We start from the raw sequence: 24,243 nt of genomic DNA on the forward strand, positions 1-24,243 counted from the left end.
GAAAGGAGCATTCCAACAAGAGCATTCTGTGCTCATACACTTTTCAAGTTCTACTACTAGATGGATTTTGCAAATTTATTCTGCACAGATTTTTAATATTTGGTCTATACAGTTTGTATACAATTCCCTTTCTGTTCCACTCTTCCTGTTCTTTTAAAAGCCACACTCCTGGCAACACCGAAGCCCATTTTCATAAATCTTGGCTGACATGGAACAGAATGCTTCCTGCCTACCAAAAGCCCAATGGCTATCTAGAAGCATATATTATTGTATACATTTTCATTTCATGCTGCAGCAACCACTTTGCCTTACTAGTTCCAGCTGTGTCCTTGCTTCACCTCTTGTATCTTGCACAGATAAAAAGCAAAAAAGAGCAGGGAATCCAGAGAATACTGCACAGGCCACTACAGATATTTGAGCATCTTTGCAGTATGTCATTGGGCCAGACTATGAATTGCTGACATCACCTGCCAGTATTTTCCTAAATTCTCACTGTAACCAAACTTTCATTACAAGGATGATGCAGACTTCTATTCTACTGCCCAAGCTTCCTCAGGCTTGGCATTCACTTCACATGAACCTTCAATGGCTTGTGCACATTCATTAACTTTTTGCCAAGAGGAGTCTGTGCAATGTGAAATCACCAGGCTGGCAGTTATCTCCCAGGTCATTCCACAAAGCTGAAAGAGGACTGTTTACTTTCACAACATTCCATCTTAAAATACCAACCCTGGTATTTTTAAAAAATAACATTCAAAATTAGTATTGACTCACTGCCATGCCACAAAAAATACTAATTAAAACCATTAACTACAGCCATTCTCTGAAAACAATTTCAAATTGTCTTTAAAATGGTAGCTTCGCTGTGGAAAAGGCCAGAGACTTAACAAACTGTAAAAAATGTCACTGTAAGAAATGTTTGATAATAACAGCATAACAGAAAAACATTTTCTAATTTAAGACTTAAGTTAAAAAAACCAAAAACCAACAAAAATTTTAAGTATAAATGTTGTAATATTTTCCCCATTGAATAAAGAGGTGCATTAGTGCTGATGACTACAGTATAATTCAGAGAAAGTCACTGGAAGAGTTCATGAAATTTACTTTCATACGGTGAGAAAAGCTATTAGGAAACATTACAGTGACTGAGAAAATATTTTAATATACTAAGAACTGAAAGTAAAGAACTCATAGTCCATAAAATACAGTGTTCCCTAGAAAACAGTTTAAAACTCAAAGGTACTAGATACTGAGTTGTGAATCAAAACAAAGGGACACATGTAAGTAACAAGCTCACCAGCTACAGATTTGCTTGTTCACAGAGCAATTTTTTCAAGTGAAATGGGGAGAGCTTATCTCAGCTACAAAGAAAAACTGATTTCACAGCAACGCATGGTACCTGCAACATCTTCAAGATCCGTTACAACAATGTGTGCATTTAGCTCCTGTAACTTATGATGCAAGTCTTCTAACTTCTTATTCGATTTTTTCAAAATGTTGTCCACATATGCCAAGTTCTTTTTATCCGTTGTGACCCTCCTGAGGTTCTCTGCTCCCTCCTTGATTTTAAGTTCCTTTCTTATTTCTCGCTTGATTTGGTCCTTTATTTCATCCAGCTTCTGCTGTACCATTGTATCTGAGAAGTCCAACTTCTGGCCAGTACTCACATTCTCAGAAGTTACGAGACCTTTGGCATCCCCCTAGGAAGAAAAACAGTAATATAATCACCAGGCAACACTGTTTCTGACAACACACACTTGAAGTGACCAGGACTCAGGTCCTTGTACGTTAACTCTGTAAGGCCATTCACTAACCACAAGTTACACTCCCACTGACCTAAAGCAACAATATCACAAGATATGACATGTTAACTGGAGTTATATTTTACAACAGATTTCTTTTAAATTTAGTGACATCTTTACTATGCCTATTTTTAACACCAAGAAATTCAAATACTTTTGGATTTGTCATGGCTGCTTGCCTGGCATTTATATGCCTCAGAGCTAATAAGTCATGTTTGTAATTTATAGGTTCGTGTTTTAATAGACAAGATGGATAGAGGAAAAAAGACTAACTTCTAATAATTACAATCTATGATGAATTTTTATACATTCATTAGAATAGGTTCCTTTTAAAGATTGTTAAAAAAAAAAGATTATAAAACCATACTGATGTTTGCAATTGTTTAAAGAAATACTGGCACCTTTATGAAGATTGTCAAGTTGTTACTGGAAATACATTTGCTAGGTCTTTTTATGTTTTTAATCCTTCAAGTAAAGCCTTTCACTTTAAAAAGTAATAATGATTAAAAAAAACAAACCTTACTTTTTTGTGCAGGCAAGCTAGGCTGAAATGAAAAAAAACGTTGCAGTGATGGAACAGGAGTTGGTGTAGTGAGGGAGCGAGGGATGAAAAGTCTTCAGACCCTCAGTACACAGAAGGCCACCACTGTGCCTACTATACATTTGCATATCACTGAGAAGTAAGAGCACAAAGGGTGCGCTATAGAACCGACATCAGCAAAGTCCACATACAATTAATTACATACGTCATAAGATTTCTGTGCCTTACACACAGACCCTGGACAATGAGGAGATGTTACATCCTACCCAAAAAAATCTCAGCTAGAGCTAAATGAGTGTAGATCAAAGAAGGGTACTACTGGACTTAGAATTTGAACCCGTTCTAATTCAGAATTTACTTAATAAATGTCTGGCCTGATTTGCACATATATACCCAAAACACCAAAATTCCAGCAAATTTTCCTAAACACAATGACAAAATTGTCTAGACTTCTGCAAAATGGAGTGGACAAAAAGGTATTTTAAAGCATAATTAAAATGTTGAAAGTTTTTGGTGTAGAACTAGTTGTCATCACCATTTGCTGTTGGAAAAAACAACGATACAGCAGAGTAAACAGTAGAAGAAAACATTCAGGAGGGAGTTCAAGGAGCACAGAACACAAAACCACTAGAGATACTCCACAGTAACTTGTAATACAAAAGAATTTGGATCACGAAGGTTGTGCCTGGGCCCTACGTGTCAACAGATAATGTTGGTCAAGCTATTTCAATCTGTGCATATTCCAGCAATACTGCCTTCCACAAGCAAGATCCAATCTACTAGTCCTCAACTATAACTTTACAGGTTTCCTGAATCTCTCATTAAAACATTTCTACCCATAGCTTCTACTTTTAGTACAAGAAGTTAATAACTCAAAGATTCTTAAGTATTTAAAGTAGTCAGAAGCCCAATCTTGCTGCAGAATTTGACTATCAGTTAAAAAGAGAACAAGTAAGCAATTTAGAAATGACAAACTAAGTAAGAAATGAAAGGGAAAAAAACCCATGCAAATTTACTTTAAGTGCACTTGTGAGTGCTTTTCTGTCAGTGCAGATTAAAATAAATAATTATGCATATGTAGAGAGGCTATTAATAGCTGTACTGGGAAATACATGGCATTGTTTCCATATATAGGCATATAAAATAGAATCAAGTTTTTTTTTTGAATAGAATAATCAATAGCAAAAAGCAACTAGTACAAAGGTTCATATCCATAATGAAGGAAATGAATGCATACGAATGGAGTGTTTTGTTTTGAGAAAACGGAAACTGAAAATAAATTGATATAACAACTGTATGGCAAACTATTTAAGTAGTAAGTATATCTAAATCAGATTAAGATCTTTGACTTCCCTGTCTAACACATAAAAATTAAGGATGTCAAAAAAGAGCATCAAGATTAGTATAATACTATTCGGCCTTTAAAAAAAGAGATGTAAAAAAAGTCTGCAAATAAAAAGCATGCATTTTTACAGCACAATTATTCATGCCTGCTCTACAAGCTTTCTAGAAATAAACTTCCTTAAAGCACGATGCTACACTTTTTAAAGTTCAAAGGAGAAAGACAAATGAGAAGTGTAAAAAAAGCCAAATCAAGTAACAAAAACACCAAAACCCACCCTAAACCCAAAAGAAAACCTTTATTTTATGCTGTAATAGCACCCAAAGTTTGCTAAAATTATGCCAAGTATGTACACTTCTCAAACAGAACAATGTAATTAAGAGATAAATAATTCAGAAATATTATTCACTGTGGTTTACTAAAGAGACTTCAGTTAATTGTTCATCCATTGAACAATAATGTATTTTGTTACAGGGGAGGTTTTCATCCCTCTACAAGCCCTATATTCCATCTGTTAAAGTCATGTTATGTTCTCCCATAAACAGGTTTTTGGAGACCTTGTTCCAGATAGAGCTCTTAGTAAGTCTTCAATGAAATTAAATCTCCATGATCATTAGTAATTTGCCTTCCAAATTTTCAGTAATTGAGTTAAAGTTCTCCTCAGCCTGAGCAGTCTCAGCAGCATCTTTGTCCCTGGATTTAAGGGTTTCAGAATAGAGTTGCTTTCTTCAATCTGCTTTTGAGACAGTAGAGAGTTCAATAGTGTGGATACTACCACTGAAAGCTGGTCACACTGCCTGTACATTTAAAAATTCTTTTTTAAATCCCCCCAAAAGCCACATACGATACTTCTTCTGTCTGTCCTGTCATCCAGAGGTAATTATACTTTTGAGCAAAAAGTATTCCCTCACCTAGTTATCCAGATATGTCACCTGGTACAAAGGTCACTGTGAAATAAATTCTTCCAAGGAGCCAACTGTGCACTCAGTGACCCTTGAAGGTCACCGTGAATGCAGAGCAAGAGTGTGTTCTGCAAGTGAAGCTGCTCTGGTCCTGCACTAATGTGTTTTGCTGCTGGGATGCAGCAAAGGTTTGAGACAGATGCTCATGCTGCAAAGATGAGCAGCCTCAAAAGTGTTCCAGTTTAAGATGAAGATAATAATCATAATAGCACAACAGAACAGAATGTCCAATAGTTAAATCAGAGAAATGAGGTAGGATTTTTTCTTTAAGAAAAGCACCTCCCAAATGCCAAACTCAAAACTATACTTTTAAACTGAAGTAACTTAAAATACAGGATATTCCAGCATTATTAGATGACATCCTATTACAAGTCTCTGCTTAGAGTTGAATGTTCTTTCAAAAAACAATTTTTCTCATTTGGATAAACTCCTTCCCAGGATGAACTTCACATCCTTTAGGCTGTAGGTGTTCTGACCACTCAACCTGAAAATTAAGACTGTTAAAAGAAGCAACTGTTAGAGGCAGGGCCCAAGTCCTTTCCCTTGCACTGCTCAAGCAGGCAGAGTGCAAAGACAGAAGAAATCATTCACCTTTCTATGCCAAGAAGCCATCAACGAATTTTGCACAACTCTTCCCTTTACTCTCCCTATCCAAATCACTTAAAATATCTTAAGAGTGGAACTGCTCTGAAGCGGATAATGACTAAACCATTCCTGCTGCAAAACAGAGAACAGACCCCACTGCTTTAAAATCCAAGGCAAAAGAATGGGCAGCCAGTTACTGATTCTCAGTTTCTTTTTAAATTCTGGTAGTGTTTTGGCTGCTGGTTAAAAGAGAGGGGCCAATCTTTGCTGGGTGGTCCCAGTACTGGACAGCTCAGCACAGCATCCTTCTGCCTTGTGCCACAGCAAACTGCCGGGGACCTGGTTCTTGGCCCGAGCAGCGGCAAAGGGCAGCGTCACCCACTCACCGTGGGAGGTGTGGACAGCAATGACAGGCAGCACTGCACAGCTCTTTGCAGTACCAAAATACATGTTTGGGAGTCACACTGCAGATTTCTGAAACAATTCAGTGTGCAATGAAACTGAAGGTAAGTTTACTATCAAGGACCACAAATTAGATACTACTGCTTAATAAAAAAAAAAAAGGAAGAAGGAAAAAAGGAGTCCACTTACACAGCCTTCCCACTGCAACAGACTCAACCTCACTTTGATTGCTGGCTCAAAGACTATCTATTTACATAGATTAATTCAAGATGCCAGACTTCGACTTCTGTACTTCTGGGATGTTTTAAGTATAGTTGCTGAAAATAATGAGTAGTGGTCTGAGCATGTCTTTTAATAATACAGACTATTCTGGCTGACGTGGTGAAAGAAAGTAGTAATACTGTTTATGAAAACCCATGCGGGTTTTTCAAAAGCGCACTTTTGCTTTAGATCAATTCTGAACCAAGTAACTGGTGAAGCAGGTGCCTTGACATACTGCATTTATCACCAAAATCCCATTTAAGAATAAAACATATAAACTGCATGGCAGTGTCAATGGTACTGCTGAAGAGAGTATCATGAAGCTGAACATATCAGAGAACCTGCTTAAGTTGTGTAAACTGAATGGCTTTGAATTCTAAATGACATTCTCAAACTGCCCCCGCTTAGAAGATAACACTAAAACTCTGGGCATTAATAACTCCTGAAGACTTGCTCCTAAGAGCACAGTACAACTTCACTGTGCTATATCATATATTCATTATAGAGAATATTGATTAGAGCAAGAACTCAGATTCCTCATTTCTATTACAAGCTATTATAGAAAGGTAAGTGGAGCCTTAAACTACACCATGCTTAACAGCTGGTGAGTGCTCATGCACAATATTATTCACATTTCACATTCACATGCTACTAGCACACACTAAGCCTGCCTTTAGAAAAAATCCCAAACCAGACCTTATCGAAACTCACAGTAAAACAGCCTATGTTTTTTCCTAAAGGTATTAGCATTTCTTTTCATATGCTCTTGACTTTTGGTAAGCATTTCAATAGACATTTAGACAATAAAAAAACCTGTTTGACAAATATAGTAAAAAATGCTTGGCTATTTCATATAAGCATACCTGTTTCAAATATAAAAATAGGACTTTCATCTTATGTATGATTTTAAAAAAATCATAACCCAGAAAGACAAATATTAACTTGTAATTTAATTTTGAAGAGCTACAAGTACAGATTTGGAACTAGCAAGTATCTTAGTATAATAATTTTCTGAGTAATTTTTGGGGGGGGGGGGGGGGGGGGGGAAATTGCTTTTCTGAGCTAGCTGCCAAGATCCCCGAAGTTCTCTACAGTAATTCCTGAAACTAGAGTAAGTCTTTGATTTTAGGAACAATGTTAATCAATTGCAAACTTCCCCTCCCCCCGAAGTCATTCATGAAACCAGATGTGACGGCTTGTCTGTATTACTGGAACTACATGGACCATTTCCTCCTGCTCAGAAGCAAATGTGATTACGGTCAAGATCTCAGCACTCACCCAATGTCAAGAACTAAAAAAAAAAAAAAAAAAACCAACTTGGAGGCTTAATAGATTTTGGCATTAGTTCGCTGTGCTAACATGTCACAAATCAGGATTTAAATTTAATCTAAGTCACAGCTTTCTGCTTTGCAACAACAGGCTGTTTAAGGGAGAAATATCCATAGTCCACTACATTATACGTGGATGAATTCAAGCAGGCACTGATTAAATGGGGTTCAGTTCCTGTGCACAAGCAGTGAGCACCCAACTGCACCTTTACAAGACGAAATAGATTTTAAAAAAAGGAAAAAAGTGTTCCTTAAAATAGGGAGATCCTCAATCAGCTGGTGCCCTCTGCCACTTTCTCCCAGTTTGAGCTGTTGTCCTGATGAATACTTCAGGAGGAATGTTTGGTTTTACCCACACAATAGCTGCTGGGCTGCAGCACTTGGTCCTACAGCTCCTGTATGAAAAACTGTGTGGCCTGACTCAGCCAGAGCTCCTCATCTAAACAGGTAATAAAATTCCGTGGGGAGTCCTTGCTAACATCTAGCTTTCAGCACCAACAATCCCCGATTCTGCCAGAATTTTCTAACATATAGAGCGTGGCCACTAAAAGGTGCTCCAACAGCAGTAAAGACTTGCTTACAGAACTAGAAGTGGTGTCCACGCAGTGCTGTGCCAACATTGAGTAGAGAAAGGGGCGTAAGAGAGAGATTTCTTTGCTACAGAAGGGAAAGAAAACATTTTAAGAAATGCTGCCTTCAGCTGCTTCTCGTTGTAGCAGCTCCTGAAGATTTTATGCTAGAAGAACCTGCAAGGAGGCTTGCAAAGAAACATGGCAATGAAAGAAAATCCTCACGCTGACCTTTCTCACAATCACAAGAACTCGATGGAGGCACAACACAGGTGATGAGTACCCAAATGGGAGATCAGCAAATGGCTACAGTATCCAAGAGGCATGACTAGATATTCTAGCAAAAGGCGTGCTACAAACACTTTAGCAGTTTCCAAACTTTTATCTGTAGTTCCTACTCCAAGCCAAAAAAATTCCAATAGAGTCCAGCACAATGGAAACAAAACTTACCCTCTCTAGTTTCAGACGTGTAAAAGAAACAGCAAAATCCCAGTTCTCATTAATAGGGACTGCTGTTACAACCTTTGTTAACATGTGCCCAAGAAGAAGATCAGTATATGAAATTATGCCTATAACGATGCCTCTCCTCCATTCTCTATGAGACCTTGCTGTCTTAGTTTTCATTTAGCTTCTCATCATATATGAGAATAATGTACTCAGAAGAAAACGACATTTTACATAAATAGTATGGTTTCAAGCAGACCACAAATGGTAGGTGAAGCTCTATTAAATGCCAAAATATAAACAATCCCTTTCAAGATACAGGGAAAAAGATTTTATGAAATATTAATACCATATTGCATGCTGAAAATATGGCCAATAATGATGTATCATAGAACTGTGCCAAGAAGACTGAAGTAATTCCCCTAAAACGCAGCCTCACCAAGATGCATGCAGTCAAAGCACCGAAATGATAATTTCTCATCTCATTCCTGTAACATTATCATGGCATGTACTAATAATGTGGTTAATATACCCACTCTCCTTGAAAAGATGAGGAAAATGGGTGGATTAAATGATAGTTCAATAAATAAAAGAAAAGCAAGTTCAAAGAAACACAAAATATTACAAGACTAAGTCTCTTAGTCACAGATCCTAAACTGGAGTTGAACACTTACTGTACTGGACCGGGCAGAGAAAACAGACGGTATCTGTGTCCTACTTCCTCCCACTGCCAACACAGGAACTTCATGCACAAACTTGTTTTGCATTTTCTAAATTTGAACAACAAAATTTAGTGTTCTTTTGACACATGTCTTGGTGAAAAAAATTTCAAGATTCCATAAAAATATGAAGACTGGTAAAGAGCAGAGAAATGAGTATTTCTCTGTCTGTTTGACAGTTTGAGGCTTCTTTAAAATAAAAATCCCTTAAATTTTAAAACAGATAGCAAAAATATGTATTGTGAGGGACTTAGGTATCCGTGAATTTTGGTTTTTTTGCTTGTTACCTGAAACACTTTCAAAAAAACCATAGAAGTTACTGTTTTCTTCATGAGAACAAATACAATTTTTTGTACCATATAAATATATAAACAACTTCATTCTAGTGGCCTAAAATTATTTCTTGAATATATACAGCATGTACTTTTAAAACACAGTGTATTTTAATACACTTGCCAAACCCTACATAAGGGTACCCACGGTATCCATTTCTTTTAGAAATTCATACACTCATTTTGAATTACTGCTAGAGACTGAAACAAGGAAGGAGGCTTGAGAGAAATTCTTATCACTAGACTTGTATCATTTGACTTGACTGACTTCTCTGTAGTTATAATAAGCTAAAGTTTGGTGCAAGAAGTTGTTTTAATGCTTTGAAGTGCTTGAAGTCTAACCTAAGTTACTCAGGAAAACAGAATTATTTCAGATAAAGGTAAGGTCATGCAAATGTTGTGTGGCAAATTTGCCTCTAAGTACTAGTAATACAGAAACTAATCTGTCCACCAGGGAGAAACACTCTCCCCCTTCCCCATATTACTTCCACTATAAGTAGTAAGATATCTGTTGAAGTGTATGTTAAAGCAAAAACCTAAACTCAAGAATTTCTGCTGCTACTGAAAGTTAGTATAATTTTGCTTTATGTCACCCCAATATAAATACTTTTATTGCAGTTTTTTCATATAAAACATTTACCTGATTTTGTCTAACATTCCGAGCAGAGTAACATTATACATGTAGCTCAAGATGAAAAAATAACGTCACTACATTATCCGAACTACAGGATGCGATATTTAATTTGGTAGAAGAGATTTTCAAAGGTGAAAAGGTCAAGTCAACAGACATGAGTCACAATCATGTCTTCTGACTTTGATAACTCGTCCTCAAACTCCATGTACATTGTACAAAGGTGATAATTTGTTGCGCATGCATCCAAAAATATACTTGCTTTAAAGTGAAGTTAACATTGCAACTATACATTTTCAACAGCTGTAATGCTAACATTAAGATAAACATATGTGATTAAATTTCTGCTTGTGAAAGAGTTCTAGTTACTACAGAAATATAAAAATAAAACCTCATGGAACCCAAACCCTAATTTATTGATACTTACTGACAATAAGGTCCAATCCCATTGGTAAGGTATTTTTCTTGTATTATGATAAAAATGAATCAGAAAATAGCTACCACTAAAATGGTATTATTATCTGTCTCAGGTAATGCAAGAGATTGACCATTCTGCTCATCCACAAATCACAGTATCAGCTGTTGCCACATCTGTTAACTAGTGGTACTTCAGTGTAACACACTTCAACTAAACTGCAAGAGAAGAATGCTAAAATGCCTTAGTATAGAAACAAATCACTACAACTGCAACTCCTCTGTTCTTTCAGTGCAGGTTAAAAATCTTAAACATTAAAATGATGCAAAAGAAATCCTCAGATAATAAACAGGAATTTCTCAATAACACATGCAAGTATCAGGACATTGTTAAAGACCAATACATCGAATTTCTTTAATCTGAAAAGTACAATGAAGTGGTCCATGTATGAGAATCTTCATTTCTGTGATGGATAACTAGCAATTGAAAAGAAAAACCCTCTAAACTACTTTGTTTCTGGCAATTCCAACTTTCAGCACAGACAACGGATACATTAGTCCATTTAACTTTACTATATTTTACAAGAGCTATTTTTAGCCATTGCAAAACTAATGGAAGAGTTGAGAGTCTACATTCCACTCTAATTAAGCCATCATCTTTAGCAGCCAACTATTTAGTACATTATAAATGCAGCAATACATATCAGAGATAGTACTAACATCTGTTTTATAAGGCAAGAGGCCAAGTGGCTAAATACTAGATCCTGGTGAAGGAACCAGATTTTTTGCCTTCTAGGACTGCGTGCAACAGTGGCTTCACCAGAGCTTACGGGTTTCCTAACTTGGTAGCTGAATCTATTACTACAGGAAAGGGATGTATGTTTGTATTTACACCAAAGATCTATGTCTTTATACTCCAGGATTGAGAACTCTTTCACAGTAGCTTGGGTTGTTATATCTGAAGTTACTGAAGTTCACAGCCTACACTCCAACCAGCTGGAAATCCTGCTCCTGCTTTCACCTCCAGCAGTAAAAGAAGGATGGGAAAGTATCCTTAAATCCTTTCCTCATCCTTTACAGGTGGTCAAGAGAAAAGATCAGTTTTCCCTATTGGGCCTGCCACACCCAAAATTCCACTTGCAGAGATGCAGGCATCTCATTCCATATCCTTCCAGTAAAAGTTCACGTATGAACAGAGGGTTATTTATAGAAGCATTACTTCACATCCCCATTTATCTGAGACTTTACAGAGCATCACTGATGCACATTGTGATACATTTGAATAGTGTTTTTGCAATCCTTCTTTCTCTGACCCTTAAAATATGGAAGAAAGATTCTCACTGGCTCTTAATGTCCATTTTCTACTTAAAAATTCCGTAGGCATTATAGAATAATGAAGAAATAGAATCCTGTCTTAATCTACAACAGAAGTCAGAAGAAAATTGCCTGACTTAACTGCTTTACATGCAACAGCAATGAAAAAGAGGCAGGTGATTTCACTTACTACTATATGGATTACAAAAAAATTTTAATACATTTCTAAATACAAATCTGCCTAAAGCTTTGGTTTTAAAACCTCTCTACATTTTCCTAGTTTTTAGGAGCTCTGATTCCCCAATGACTGCAATTACTCTAAGTAAATCTACTTTCTTATGACCTAAAATGAACATATGACTTACATGTGGAGTTTGCAGTGAGAAGTGTAGAATAAAAGCCTAGGATTTTAGCAAAGGATTTCTTAATGCATATTGAACAAGTTTTACTTTTTATGTTCAGTCTCAGCACCATCTCCCAAGTAAGCTGTTTCCTGTTTTGCACACCTACTTGCATAGGACTCTCTTCCATCTAGCTCTTGTTACCAGCACAGTTCAGTATCAGTTAAATAGAAAATGGGAAGCATTAGTTTCAAAATAACCAATGCACCAGTGAGACCTGTAACATAACAGAAACAAAGCAGAACAAAACAACAGCTTTTCAATGCATCATGTATAGGCGTACCTATAAAACTAAATATTAAAGGGTATCCTATAAACCCAAGTATACATTACAATGGCAAAAAGGTCTCACCTTACAACTGCATTAGATTAGGAGAATGATGTTTTTTTTTATACTGCTGAGTATTTAGAAAATCCACAATGAGATGTGCTTGTTAGTGATTTCAATACCCTTCCTCTTTCAGAGTGGGTAAGGTTACACATGCATTCTATGAGTTTTCCAGTAGCAATCATGTGAACGGAACCTTGAATGTGGTATGTAACCTCTGTTTATCTTAAACTGACCCATTTTTAATATTAAAAGCTTCACCCTATTTTACAGGGCACATAGAAGTTTTCATAAACACAATTTCAAAAAACATCCTAGGAGTACTTGTTGTCAATGTGAATCTGATTTTGGTATGCTCATAACTTTTGCGGCATTCTTCTTCAAGACTAAAAGTTTTCCACTTCGTTCTAGTTCAGGAGCATTTCAGTTAGCAGCCTGAGAAAAACCTACAGGTACTACTAGAAACTGTAGCATGAAAAATACGTTAAGCAAATGTACAATATTCTCTTTTATTAATAACTAAGAACTACTAGATATGACATTCAGCAGAACCTTCATGAAGAAGTGCCCTAAGCTAAGGAAAGAAAGTACTGCAGTCAGAAGCTATTTATGGTTGGTTGAAGTTTAACCTGCTGCATTCCCAAGAGTATCTACAATGTATTCCTCTACAATGACCTGTCTAATCTAAAGCATGTCACCTTTAGGAGACAAAAATACACAAATTAACTTTTGACAGAAAAATACCAGCAGGAAGATGACTCCAACTTGATGAAAGAGACCTGCATATTCTGAAATTTAAATATTATGGGGTTGTGGCTATTTCCTAACTGTATTTGCAAGGGGGTGATTGTGAGTGAGTGGGGTGTGGTTTTTTGATGCTCTCTCTAATATTCTATTAAAGATGTCAAGAGTCACAGGAGAAAAATAGAAATCAGTCTCTATAATAAAAAAAGAAATTAAACTACAGAAATAAAGTACGGTCCCAATCTGTCTACACTGTTTTCCAAACTAAGCTAAACTACTATATTTAGCTCAGGCTACCATCCCCTCAACTCTAAACATCTCTGACCTCTCTGAGCATTACTGGTTTCTTTTTCATGCCCTTCGCACAGTTTTACCCAGCCAGGACACAATGAACTAGCATTATTATAAACATTATGGGGTACAGCCAATGCTTCTGCCTAGGCACAGGTTCTCCCCATTTGCTGAAGATGCCAGAACCACAGCCAGCCCTTCCTTTTGCTAACCCTGAGTGAGGAAAGAGGCAGCTCTGTTCACTCCCAGTATATGCCTCTAAAATGCTCACTGCTTTTGTATCTCAGGCTTGCAGGAATTCCCAGTAGTTGGACTTCATTATGTACTAAGCTTCAAGTATATTCATTGCAATAAAGAAACATATATATTTCAGGACAGTAGACAGATTATTTTATAACAGTGGAAAAATTAATAAAAGTAATTAGAAACATCTGACATTTTCAATGTACATTGTTGGCAAAGTGCAAGACAAAAATTAGTGGAAGAATTTTCAGAAAAAACGACATGCCAGATAGAAATGAAGAAGAAAATAATTCATCTCCATAGTTCAGAAAATGTATGTGAATCAATTCAGAATACGGGTATCTGCAGTTAAGTTTTAAAAATCTGTTTACTTGAAGTACTGTATAAACCCTTAATTGACAGTGAACTAATTAAAGTAGATGCAACAGATGGGAAGGGAGGCAAATGCATAAGCAAGGAAATGCTACTTTTGAGCTCATAAAATAGTATAATCTATTGTTGAAAGAAAAAAAAAATTACAAAAATGGGAGACCATTAGCAGAACTTGGATCTCCCTCGCTTTTCTTTCATACCCAAGGTCACCTGGTTCAAGAATGCCACTGGAGCTAAAGAAATCAATTTCCATGTGCACAGAAACTGCTGCCCTGACAGTGTCACTGAGTTACTCCCATCAAAAAGAAACACTTCAAATTAGTGCTGGCTGCTAACCTGAAAAATAGATGATTATACTGGATACCCCTCTACAGCAGGCCATCATTCTTTTTCCTCCTGCACTTAAGAAAATGCTAGGGATTTTTTAAAAAAATCTGTTAGAATTAGTTTAATTAAAACTTGAGAATATATTCTCTTGCTCTCTTGTATGGCATCTAATACAGATGAAGACCAATTTCTAAAGCAATTAAATTAACAATTGTAAATTGTTTCTGCATTATGTAGTATGCTACAACTAAAGGCAGAATTCAAGAAAGGAGTTTGCCCCCAAAACAAAAATTAACTGCTGATGAATGCCACGTACTTTGCCATACGTAAGTATTTTATTTGAAAAATGCACATACAAAATGAAAAGGAAGAAAGTCACATTGAGATGTTACTTTGTGAAGTGGCCTGCTTGCATGCTGAGGAATCATATTTGAACCAGCTTGATAAAAATGAATAGTTAAAACTAAAATCTTTGCCCAACAGAAGAATACTTAGTTTGACTCACATTAACTTGCATGAATAAAGAAGTAGAGTAAATTAAAAAACCTTCTGAAAGAAATTATTTTGTTCTAATATTGAAGCACTATCTGTTTGAAATTTCAAAATGTCATGTTCCCATCTCTTCAGGAGAGGAGAAACCAAAGACACAAATCATAACTACTTGAAGAAAATTCCCTAAATAATGAGTTAAGTTTCAGTAACAAAATTTAAATAAACTTTCTGAGGACCTCTAGTTATAGATATAATTTGCAGATCGTAACTTTTGGCATCCAGGCATTCTCAGCCTAAAACAACGGCTTCATATGAGCTTATAAATAAGCTACAAACAAACTCAAATATTGAAGAAAACATGCTTCCATTAAAGGAGATTGCAGAGTCCCAAATGGGCAGCAGTTCAAGAATGCTACATGAGTAGTCAGGCATGTACAATTTACACTACTTTTACTTTCCTACTGCTGCCACTAAGTTTAGAATATGTCTACAAAAAGGCCTTGCTGATTTTAAAATGTTCTGTAGATCTGTATGCTTATTTGTGTATTTTTCAGTACAAGTATTTGAAACTTTGACTTTGTCTTCTATAATCTTTTGCTAGAATCTGGTTTACTGTATTGGCTCTCCCCATCCGATCATGACCATGTAATTCCCTGCATGGTCTGCATGGGTTGCAGGCAGCATACACACTTACAACTTTAGAGGTTAATAATATTTTTCAGAAAAGCTGACACTTCTTTGTCATCATTTATCTTATAATTTTAGCTTACAAAATTTGAGTATTAGGAAAGAATTTTGCCATGTCATATGGAGATCTATCTATAAAGGAAACATCCTCTTAAAAGACATTCCACTTAATTGCTTTTGCAGTGTCTTCCCATATAAATAAACATATGAAATTGAAAAGCAGTGGATAGTTTTACATATTGTGCTTGTAAAAAGCAACAGGCCACACAGTCAATTTGCATTCCTTCTAAATTCTCAGCAATAACTTTGGATGCTTTTGGGCTTATGTTACTCAAAAATCCAAGTGATAACATGTATCACAATGATGAAAAAGAAATTTCCATCTCATATCTAGCAACCTCAGTGATGTAAATAGGGCAAGTCCTAAAATCTCTCATAAAAGGAAGGGGTTATGTTCCTCTTCCTGCAGAAGAGAAATAAGAAAGGTAGAAACAGAGCCAAGCAAGTTTCTTCCATTTATCTAAGGACTGGCATAAAGTTTCTAGCTTACATTACAGAAATAAGCCTGTTACCAGACAGCTTTGGAACACCTGGAATCACCAAAAACAATCTCCTTGTTTAAAATAAACATAATATTTCACCTCAACAACACAAATTTAAAATAATATGCTCAGGTTTGTCAGTAAGTACAAGGAGAATGAGAAGGAATTGATAATTCTGTAATTAATTCAACATAAGAACTTTGAAAACATTTTGTTACCTCAAACTTGTTCTGCACCATATTTTTTGGCCTTTTCTCCCCCAAATTTGGCTAGACCTCTGAAACATAGCATCAGTCTTGTAAACAGTAGTTCAAAGTCCTCTAAGTAGTGCTTTAATTGATGCTCATGTGACCATTCAGAGATATTTTCTTATTGCAAACATTCAACTCATCGTTGTCAGGGGTTTTTTTCCCTACTGAATATTCAAATATTTCACAGTCATTGAGCTACTCATTGACTGACAAATATATTCATACCAAGCTGTATATAATACCTCAGTCTCTTCATTATCTTTATGGACAGTACGTTTATAGTATTATTTGCACAGTACTTTGCCTTCACTCCAAAATTCAACCCCATCCATTTCAATTGTATATTCACTTTTTCTTCCATTTCAGTTAGAGAAATAACAAAAAGACTCAAGATTTTTCAAAACTACTTCTTGCATTGAGTGCATAAGAGGTTTAACAGCAAAGGCTTACCACTTCTGAAAGTTAGCTAATGAAGTTGGGGTTATATCCCTACACTGACCTCATGTACTGCTACAAAACCTTAACACTGTTCTCAGCCTTCAACATCAAACTAAATGTAACTACATCTTCCATCCATGCATGATGTCCAAACCAATTCTATTTTTAATGCTTTCTCAGACAAACAGGTTTTCGCCGTCACATGCATACTGTGAGACTTTCTGTGGAATGCAAAGCTAGAGAAGAATTGCCACAGACTGTGCTTGGACTGTTCATTGTCTGCCTATACACCAGCAGCAGAATCAGACTCTTCACAGTCCTTAGCGGTGAATCTGTAATCTGATAAACATTTCATTGCATGAACCACCACGGCAGGCAAAAAAAAGCACCCTAAAGAACCAGCAGTTCTGACCTCCCCTAATAGTTTGTTCCTGCCCCAGACCATTCACTCATATATACTAGTACAAATCTTTTTATGGCCACACAGTGAACTGCAATTGTGAACCTCATCTGACTGAAAACTAACGTAGGGGTGAAAAAAACTCACTAAAACAAAACAACAAAATCTGTTCACCATATAGCTGCCTGTGCAAATGTAAAGCAACACAATATGGAACATACTCTCTTTCAGCAGTGATACCAGCTGACAAAGTCTGACACTTTCTTTGAGCAACAGACTCAAGTCTGTATGGGCAAAGCTTCCAGTTCCAGCACATGACGTCATCAATGAACCAACTAGAACTCTTCCATCCTAAATTTATGTCACAGACCTGCCTTACATCTTATTGTAACAAAGAAAATCAAACTGAATATAATTTTGACAGTTTTCAAAAATACGTATGTTAAAGTTCTTAAATTCATAGGCCAACTATAGCAGCAGTGATATACTAAACCATATTACTGTTACCTGTTTAATTACACAGTTTGTGTTTGAGACTTCAAAAAAAAAAAAAAGGACATTTTTTCTGATGTTTTAATCATCAACTCTCAATTTCTCCTCAAAAGTTACATGAAGTTTATTTATAAAAATAAATATACATCCATGCAGCTGAATAGAAGAATAATTTCAGAACACCAATGTACTGCAATTACTTACAAGTACTATTTCAGGTAAATAACAATTAAACTTACTGTTACTTCTTGTTAATTTTAATAACCTATTTATTTTAATAGTCTAACAAATATGAGTACATAGGATATTGCATATATATTTATGAAATTCATGTACATGTATTTACTTTTTAAATTTCATTAGAGAAAATGTATGTGGTAGTGATGTTCAAGTACTTTGAGTATTAAGAGCTAAAGAAAAAAAAAATAAATAAAAGGTGTATCAGCCCTCACATTCCAAGAGTTGAGCAATATTCTCTGGGTTTAAGGCTCAGAAAACTATTATTGTTGTATTTATCCACAAGAAAAGTTCTCCTTTCTGACCCGATCTGCTTGCAAGTGTTTCCATCACAGTAACACAGAGCCCCACAATATTCCTGTGATTTATCTCAGAACTTGAATATAATCTATTAGTACCTTGGTATTGCAGATTCAATTATGCCTTCTCCTGGCTATAGATCTGCTGCCTATTGTATTTTGTTACATCCTAATAACAAGTGTGGAAAGTTAGTGGAAAGCTGTCTCCCTGGTTCTTCTCAATAGAAACGGAAGTGATTCTGCTACTTTCATTTTCAGGCCAACATGCTCTTGGGTTTAACGGAAACTTAAAATCTATGAACCCTACTACCATGTTGCAAGTTAACAAATGTCTGAAAACCCTGAAGAGAAAAAAAAGTTTGCTTAAGCACCAGACTCCCATACATAACACCACAGGCAGGAACCAGATATTAGAGGCTTTTGATTCAAGCTCTCTGATCTGCACTTATTTAGAGAAGAAGTCAGAAATTCTCTGTCATTTAAAAACCAATACATCTCCAGTGAGGAAAACAAGGCTTAAAGGAATGCATGGGAATTGGAGGTAGAAAAAGGTAGCTAATTTAGTCATGTCCCCATTAAGGTTTTTACCAATCCTGATTTGTACGTTGGGCCAGAGCAAGCTGTCCCTGGGTCTTTTTTTATGGCACAAAAAAAGAACAGGTAAATGCTGCGTATATTAAACTTTCACAGCCCAGCCCTTCCCAGTCATCATTTCTTATTTGTTACCTATCTGATAGCTAGCAATGTATCTACAGTAAAATAACAAAGGCTTTTAGTATAGATATACTTGGCCTAGGAAAACACACTTCTGCTAATATTCCTATTTTTTCCTGGCTGCCCAGTGGAAGCAACAAACTCCACTAATGAGAGCACAGTCTTGCCATCTCTGTGCATCTACTCCAGAAGTGCTCTGTACACCGCAGCAGCAGTAAACAGGAAGTACAGCCACAGTGGGCATAATGTTGATACAGAGTATAGGAAACTGTATCTATACCCGACATCAAGAAAAATGTAAGGCGTGGCCTGCTCTTAAAAAACAATCAGCTCACCACTACACAGCTGGCAGTCCCACAACTGAGCCAGAGTAACTAATCACATGAACCCTCTCAACTTACCCTACCCAAGAAGTTAAATGCACTAGCTCATATAGCTTCCTTTCAGCCTCTTCTATTAACTAGAGTACAACAGCAGCACAATTCCCAGCAAAGCTGGTCCATTTAGCTGAACATAAGCCTACAAATGCACACTAGTATCCTGTTCATGTGAGTGTCTCCTCATCACAGAACCTCGGCCATATCATCCTCACCAGCTACCAGAATTTGCAACAGTAAAGCTGATGGATGCCACAAAACTTCTTTGTTTGACATACAGTGACAGAATTCCCGAAAGTTTGGAAAATCATCCCACAAAATTATGAAAAAACCCAGAGAACAGTACTTTGTTCCAGAGGATGTACTCCCAGACTGCCATGCAAGTAGTTCAATTCACTGGTGGGGTGTCAAACCGGTAACCGGTCAGCTATAAAACGGCAGTAACAAAAATGGTGTCGATTTGTGTCACTGTGACATAATTGTATTGCTGCAGTTCAAATAAACAAACATATCAGATCTACTGTAACTTGTAAGGACAGGCCTAAAGCATTTTGTTAGCTAATGGCACTATTAGTTTCTGTTTCAATACAGTACTTCTGAATCTTATCTCAAAGTAACAGAAGCCATGGGTTTGATTCTACTACATAAATCTCATTTCTTTAAAAAGAACCTCCTGCACCCACACCAAACACTAGCAAAGATGCTCTTTTGCTTGTGCCAGGAACTGCAGACCAAGCATTAATAATTAAAGCTTGAAAGTACCTTACAAATGCTTTGCCCATGCTACACCGTGCAGTCTCGTGAGAGATGCTTCAGCTCAGCTTGCTCCTGAACCCATTCACTTAGTGGACCCATGCAGCAAAAAACCAAAACAAACAAAAAGCCTACCATCAACCAATTCATACCAGTTGTGCAAGTGATTTCTAACAAAAGCAAAAAAAAAACAAAAAGAAAGCAGACTGAGCCCTCCACTGCACATAACACACATAAAACACATATAAGACTGTTACTCTGAATCTAAGTAGAGGTCTTAGTCTCTAATTCAGGACTGACGAAGAAATTCTTAATTCCAACACTAAATCCTTAAACCACTCTTTCCCAATGTAAAGGACACATTTATCTAGTTATTCTACTGCAGATTTTAGGTTACATTGTAATGAATGACCTTCATAATGTATAAAACTGTTCCAGAAGAGCTATTACACATGTAACTAAATACTTTTCTACTAGCCATCACTAATAATTTATCTTGAGTTAAAATAACAGATCTGGGTCCTAAAAAGACAGCTGCTCTGATAAAGGTAATTCAGTCAAATGTATACAAGTCTACATCATATACAAGTTCCCATGTTACTAGGCAGACTGACAGAATTCAAAAAATGGAAAAAAACCCAACACAAAACAAAACCAAGAACTCCACCCGTGCACCTATCAAAAGGTATTTTAAGGACTGTTTATGTTCCACTGAGAACAGGATGCATATTTTGCTAATACAAGATTTGAATAGAGGACTGTTTAAAGAATAATATACATCCACAAATGGAAAAAAGCCTGAAGTGCTTCTCTAAATCCACCAGTTCTGAAAGCATTTGCAGGGAACTAAGAAGTCCCAAGCAGCTGTACACACATTTTCATTTTTAAACTGCAGTTGACTAGTTCAGGATATTTTCACCTGAATGAAACATTCTCTCCTCCTGAAGAAACAAGAGTCATTCAAAATTATTTCAAGCTAATCTGTCGTAGCTGAATATTATTTGAAGGCAGTCTTACTGCTGAGTGTTCAGCCCAATTACAATGCCTCTTCAAAACAGATTAATTAGGTTACTTGTACCTTTTTACAGTGTCCTTAGGCACTTGACCACAGCTAATAATATATACCCAGTACTTTCCAACTCCAAAAAAGCTGGCATTGTTACCTCTATTCTAAAGATGAGAAAACTGAGACATGAGTAAGCAAAGTCATCTGCCTAATGTCACCTAGCTGAGAGCAGAGAAGCCAGGAATGAAATACAGGTCTTCAGAATTCCAGCTAGTAGTTTAGTAAGTACAAGTGCCCAGTTTTATACACATTTATATACAAAACATAATAGTATAACCTCAGACTCAACTGTCCAATTTGTATCATGCAGACTAACAAAATACTAAGCATTGTTCAGTCACATTAATTTTACAAATATTATTGTCCTAGATATGAAATGGAAAAATAAAACAAACCACAAACTATACTGGATGTGCCATCATATAATCATAATTTACATATATTTCAGTTGTGGTACTGTTCATCACTATTTAAAAAAAAAATTTACTGTGGCCTTTAAACACGATTCTGTCAGGAAATTTATGCTTTAAGATCTCTAAGTACAGCACTGTAGGAAATTAGGTGACCAGGGCGTTAAAACAAGATATTCATTAAAAAATCCCTTTATGCTGACCAGTATAAAGACATTTTTTACAACGTTCTGTAATATTAAAAGTATGTATTATGGTTGAGTTTGAAAAGTTAAGTAGGTAGAGCCTTTAATATTTCCATTTGAAGTAACTGAGGGTTTGTTACGTGCTTATTCTTTTTGGGGCATAGACCAAGTTCTCGATCTTGACCAAACAATTTCATTTAAGCAAATAAACCCAAGTAATATACTCTTTTCCCCTGATATTAAGCAAGTATTGCTTTGCAAAACACAACTTTGAGTGAAGCAAAAATTTTTGTAATATAAATCCTGTAACATTAACAATAAAAGCCCCAAGTTTAGTACTGTCTAAAAAAGAAGCGGTAGTGAACACCTAGAAGGACAAAAGTGTAATCACTGTGGATACACAATAGTTTCATTTAAATACACTTAGCAATAATTTCTGTTAACCCAGCCATACCAACTTACTACTCTGATATCTACCATTACTGCTAAGAAAGCACACACACTTAACAAAAGACCATTTTCTTTTTAATAATGGTTTGAAAAAACACAAACCAAACTTTTTTCAATAAAAAACTTACAATATTTTATTTCATGGATACCTTATTTAATAACCTACAGCACCATATGTTAGAGTTTAGTCTTATGAAGAAACAGAATTGCCACTTCCACCAGGAAGCAAAGAGTTAAAGACTGTGCAATTAACCTGAGAGCAAGCACTAGAGAGGAGAGGCTAGTTTACCTGGTGTACAAAGTTTTAAGGGATGCAAGCCCAGAGAAGGACAGCAGAATTTTGGAAGGGAAGGCAATCAGCAATACTGGTTCTTACCCAAGCTCATTCCTCCTCCTACTAAAGAACCTGTACTGGAGATAAAAGGAGGTAAAAAAGGGTAATCTGGCTTTATGTAATCTTTCAATCTTTAGTAATCTCAGGCAATTTTGCTGGTGAAGCTACCAGAACAAACTAAAGAGAGGATTTGCTTACTGCCAAGTTTACTTTGTATTTTGCATTTGCTAAGTACTGAGGAATAAGTGTTGCATTTTTCACCTTGAACAAACTTAGCTCAAAACTTGCTAAATAGCAAGATATACTTTCCACATCCCACTAACAGTCTGTAAAATGTTCAAAGTAAAATAAAATACAGAAGAATGGATACAATATTTTGTAGAAAAAGCAGGACAGAAATATCAAGTGGATATTTGCTAGCAGAGGCTTATAAGAAATTGCTCTATGAGATATGGCATCACTTACTTAAAATGCAAAACTTTCATTGTGAGAAGTGAGATCTAGAGCCTACTTAAGGCCTGTTTAATTAAGCCTTTGAAACAAGAACATGTACCACATCTATGTTTTGCCACTTTCTTATTAGCAAGCAGTTATTTTGCTTTTTTCTTCTTCATATTTTCTCCGAATCCACTTCACATCCTGTTAGTCAGTAGGTGTGACGGTCTGCCAATCTTTCTGTCAGGAGCATTCAGTTGATTGGTAACTACTGATCCACTTTTATCAACTTCATCCCAGCCTAAGAGTTTTCTTACAGCATGCTGGAGTACACAGGCCTGTCATAACCAGGTGCACACAGCACGTAACACAGCACAAAGCAATGTGTTGTATTGATCGCTGACTGATACTCACTTTAGAGTCCATGTCAGGAACAAGCTTGGCATTTACACTGGGTTTAGCTTGTTTTCAGTAAGTTTTCACATGTATTAACAAAACATCTAAACCACACATGACCCGTGATCTAGATCAACCCATGTACTTGACCCTTTAAACCTTTACTGCAGCCACGAATTCTACAACTTCCTCATCTTTCTGTGCAGGATTGCAATATGCAAGCAAAAGTCCATTTCACATATAAGCACTTTTCAAGTTAGAGTTCTTATGATTGAGGAAGTTCCCTCCTGAAGAAATGTGAGTGAAATGGCGTATCTCACACTTCACTGCAGTTCCCTTTACTTTCTGACCATACCACTAAACCAACTTTAATGCACAGGTGTATGAAGAGCAATTTGTTTTGAGGTATTCCCAAGCAAAACTATATTGATGCCTTTGCCTTTCACTGCTAATACACAGCACTGCAAACAAAACACCATCTTTACAGCAGTTCTTTCTGATATGAAAGTTCCTCTTAAAAATACCTAAAAGTTAGCAGTTCACAAAGCTTAAACCCCACTGGGATTCTCCACGTTAACTTTTTAACTTTTCTGTCTTGTGCAAGAAACTATTTATTGATACAAAAGTTACCATATATAATGGAAGAGACAGTGCAACCAAAGAATCGAATCCACCCTAGGTTTGTTGGTGGCTTGTTTTTTTTGGGTTATTTATTTTTTTAAAATTAGTATCACTGTCAGTCTTACCTTTCAAGAAAAAAAGTAACAAAACAAAACCAAAACCAACCCTTCCCATCTCCCAAAACAAAAATCTCCACTCATTTCTGTTTAAAGTAATTGGAACCCCAGTTTGGGTACTTTTACAGAAATGTTGCTTCCACTTAGCTTACTTGAAACACTACTATAGTTATTCACACAGCTCACCACTTCAAAC

The 24,243-nt window shown here is 36.3% G+C and overlaps 1 protein-coding gene across 2 annotated transcripts in view; it reads right to left on the bottom strand.

Moving 5' to 3' along the window:
* Positions 1 to 24,243, bottom strand: part of PKN2 (protein kinase N2) — a 55,431-nt gene that overhangs the window by 29,568 nt on the left and 1,620 nt on the right. Inside the window, exons 1-2 of one of the 2 annotated variants that reach the window (XM_048312867.1) lie at positions 22,435 to 22,519; positions 1,400 to 1,700 (exon numbers count right to left, since the gene is read on the bottom strand). In XM_048312867.1, coding sequence (XP_048168824.1) covers positions 1,400 to 1,631 — 232 coding nt within the window. In that variant the 5' untranslated portion in view covers positions 1,632 to 1,700; positions 22,435 to 22,519. Of the gene's footprint in view, positions 1 to 1,399; positions 1,701 to 22,434; positions 22,520 to 24,243 lie in introns of those variants that run through there. The other variant, XM_048312866.1, reaches the window with a different exon arrangement.

This window comes from Corvus hawaiiensis, chromosome 9 (assembly GCF_020740725.1).
Source record: "Corvus hawaiiensis isolate bCorHaw1 chromosome 9, bCorHaw1.pri.cur, whole genome shotgun sequence".
Taxonomy (NCBI): domain Eukaryota; kingdom Metazoa; phylum Chordata; class Aves; order Passeriformes; family Corvidae; genus Corvus; species Corvus hawaiiensis.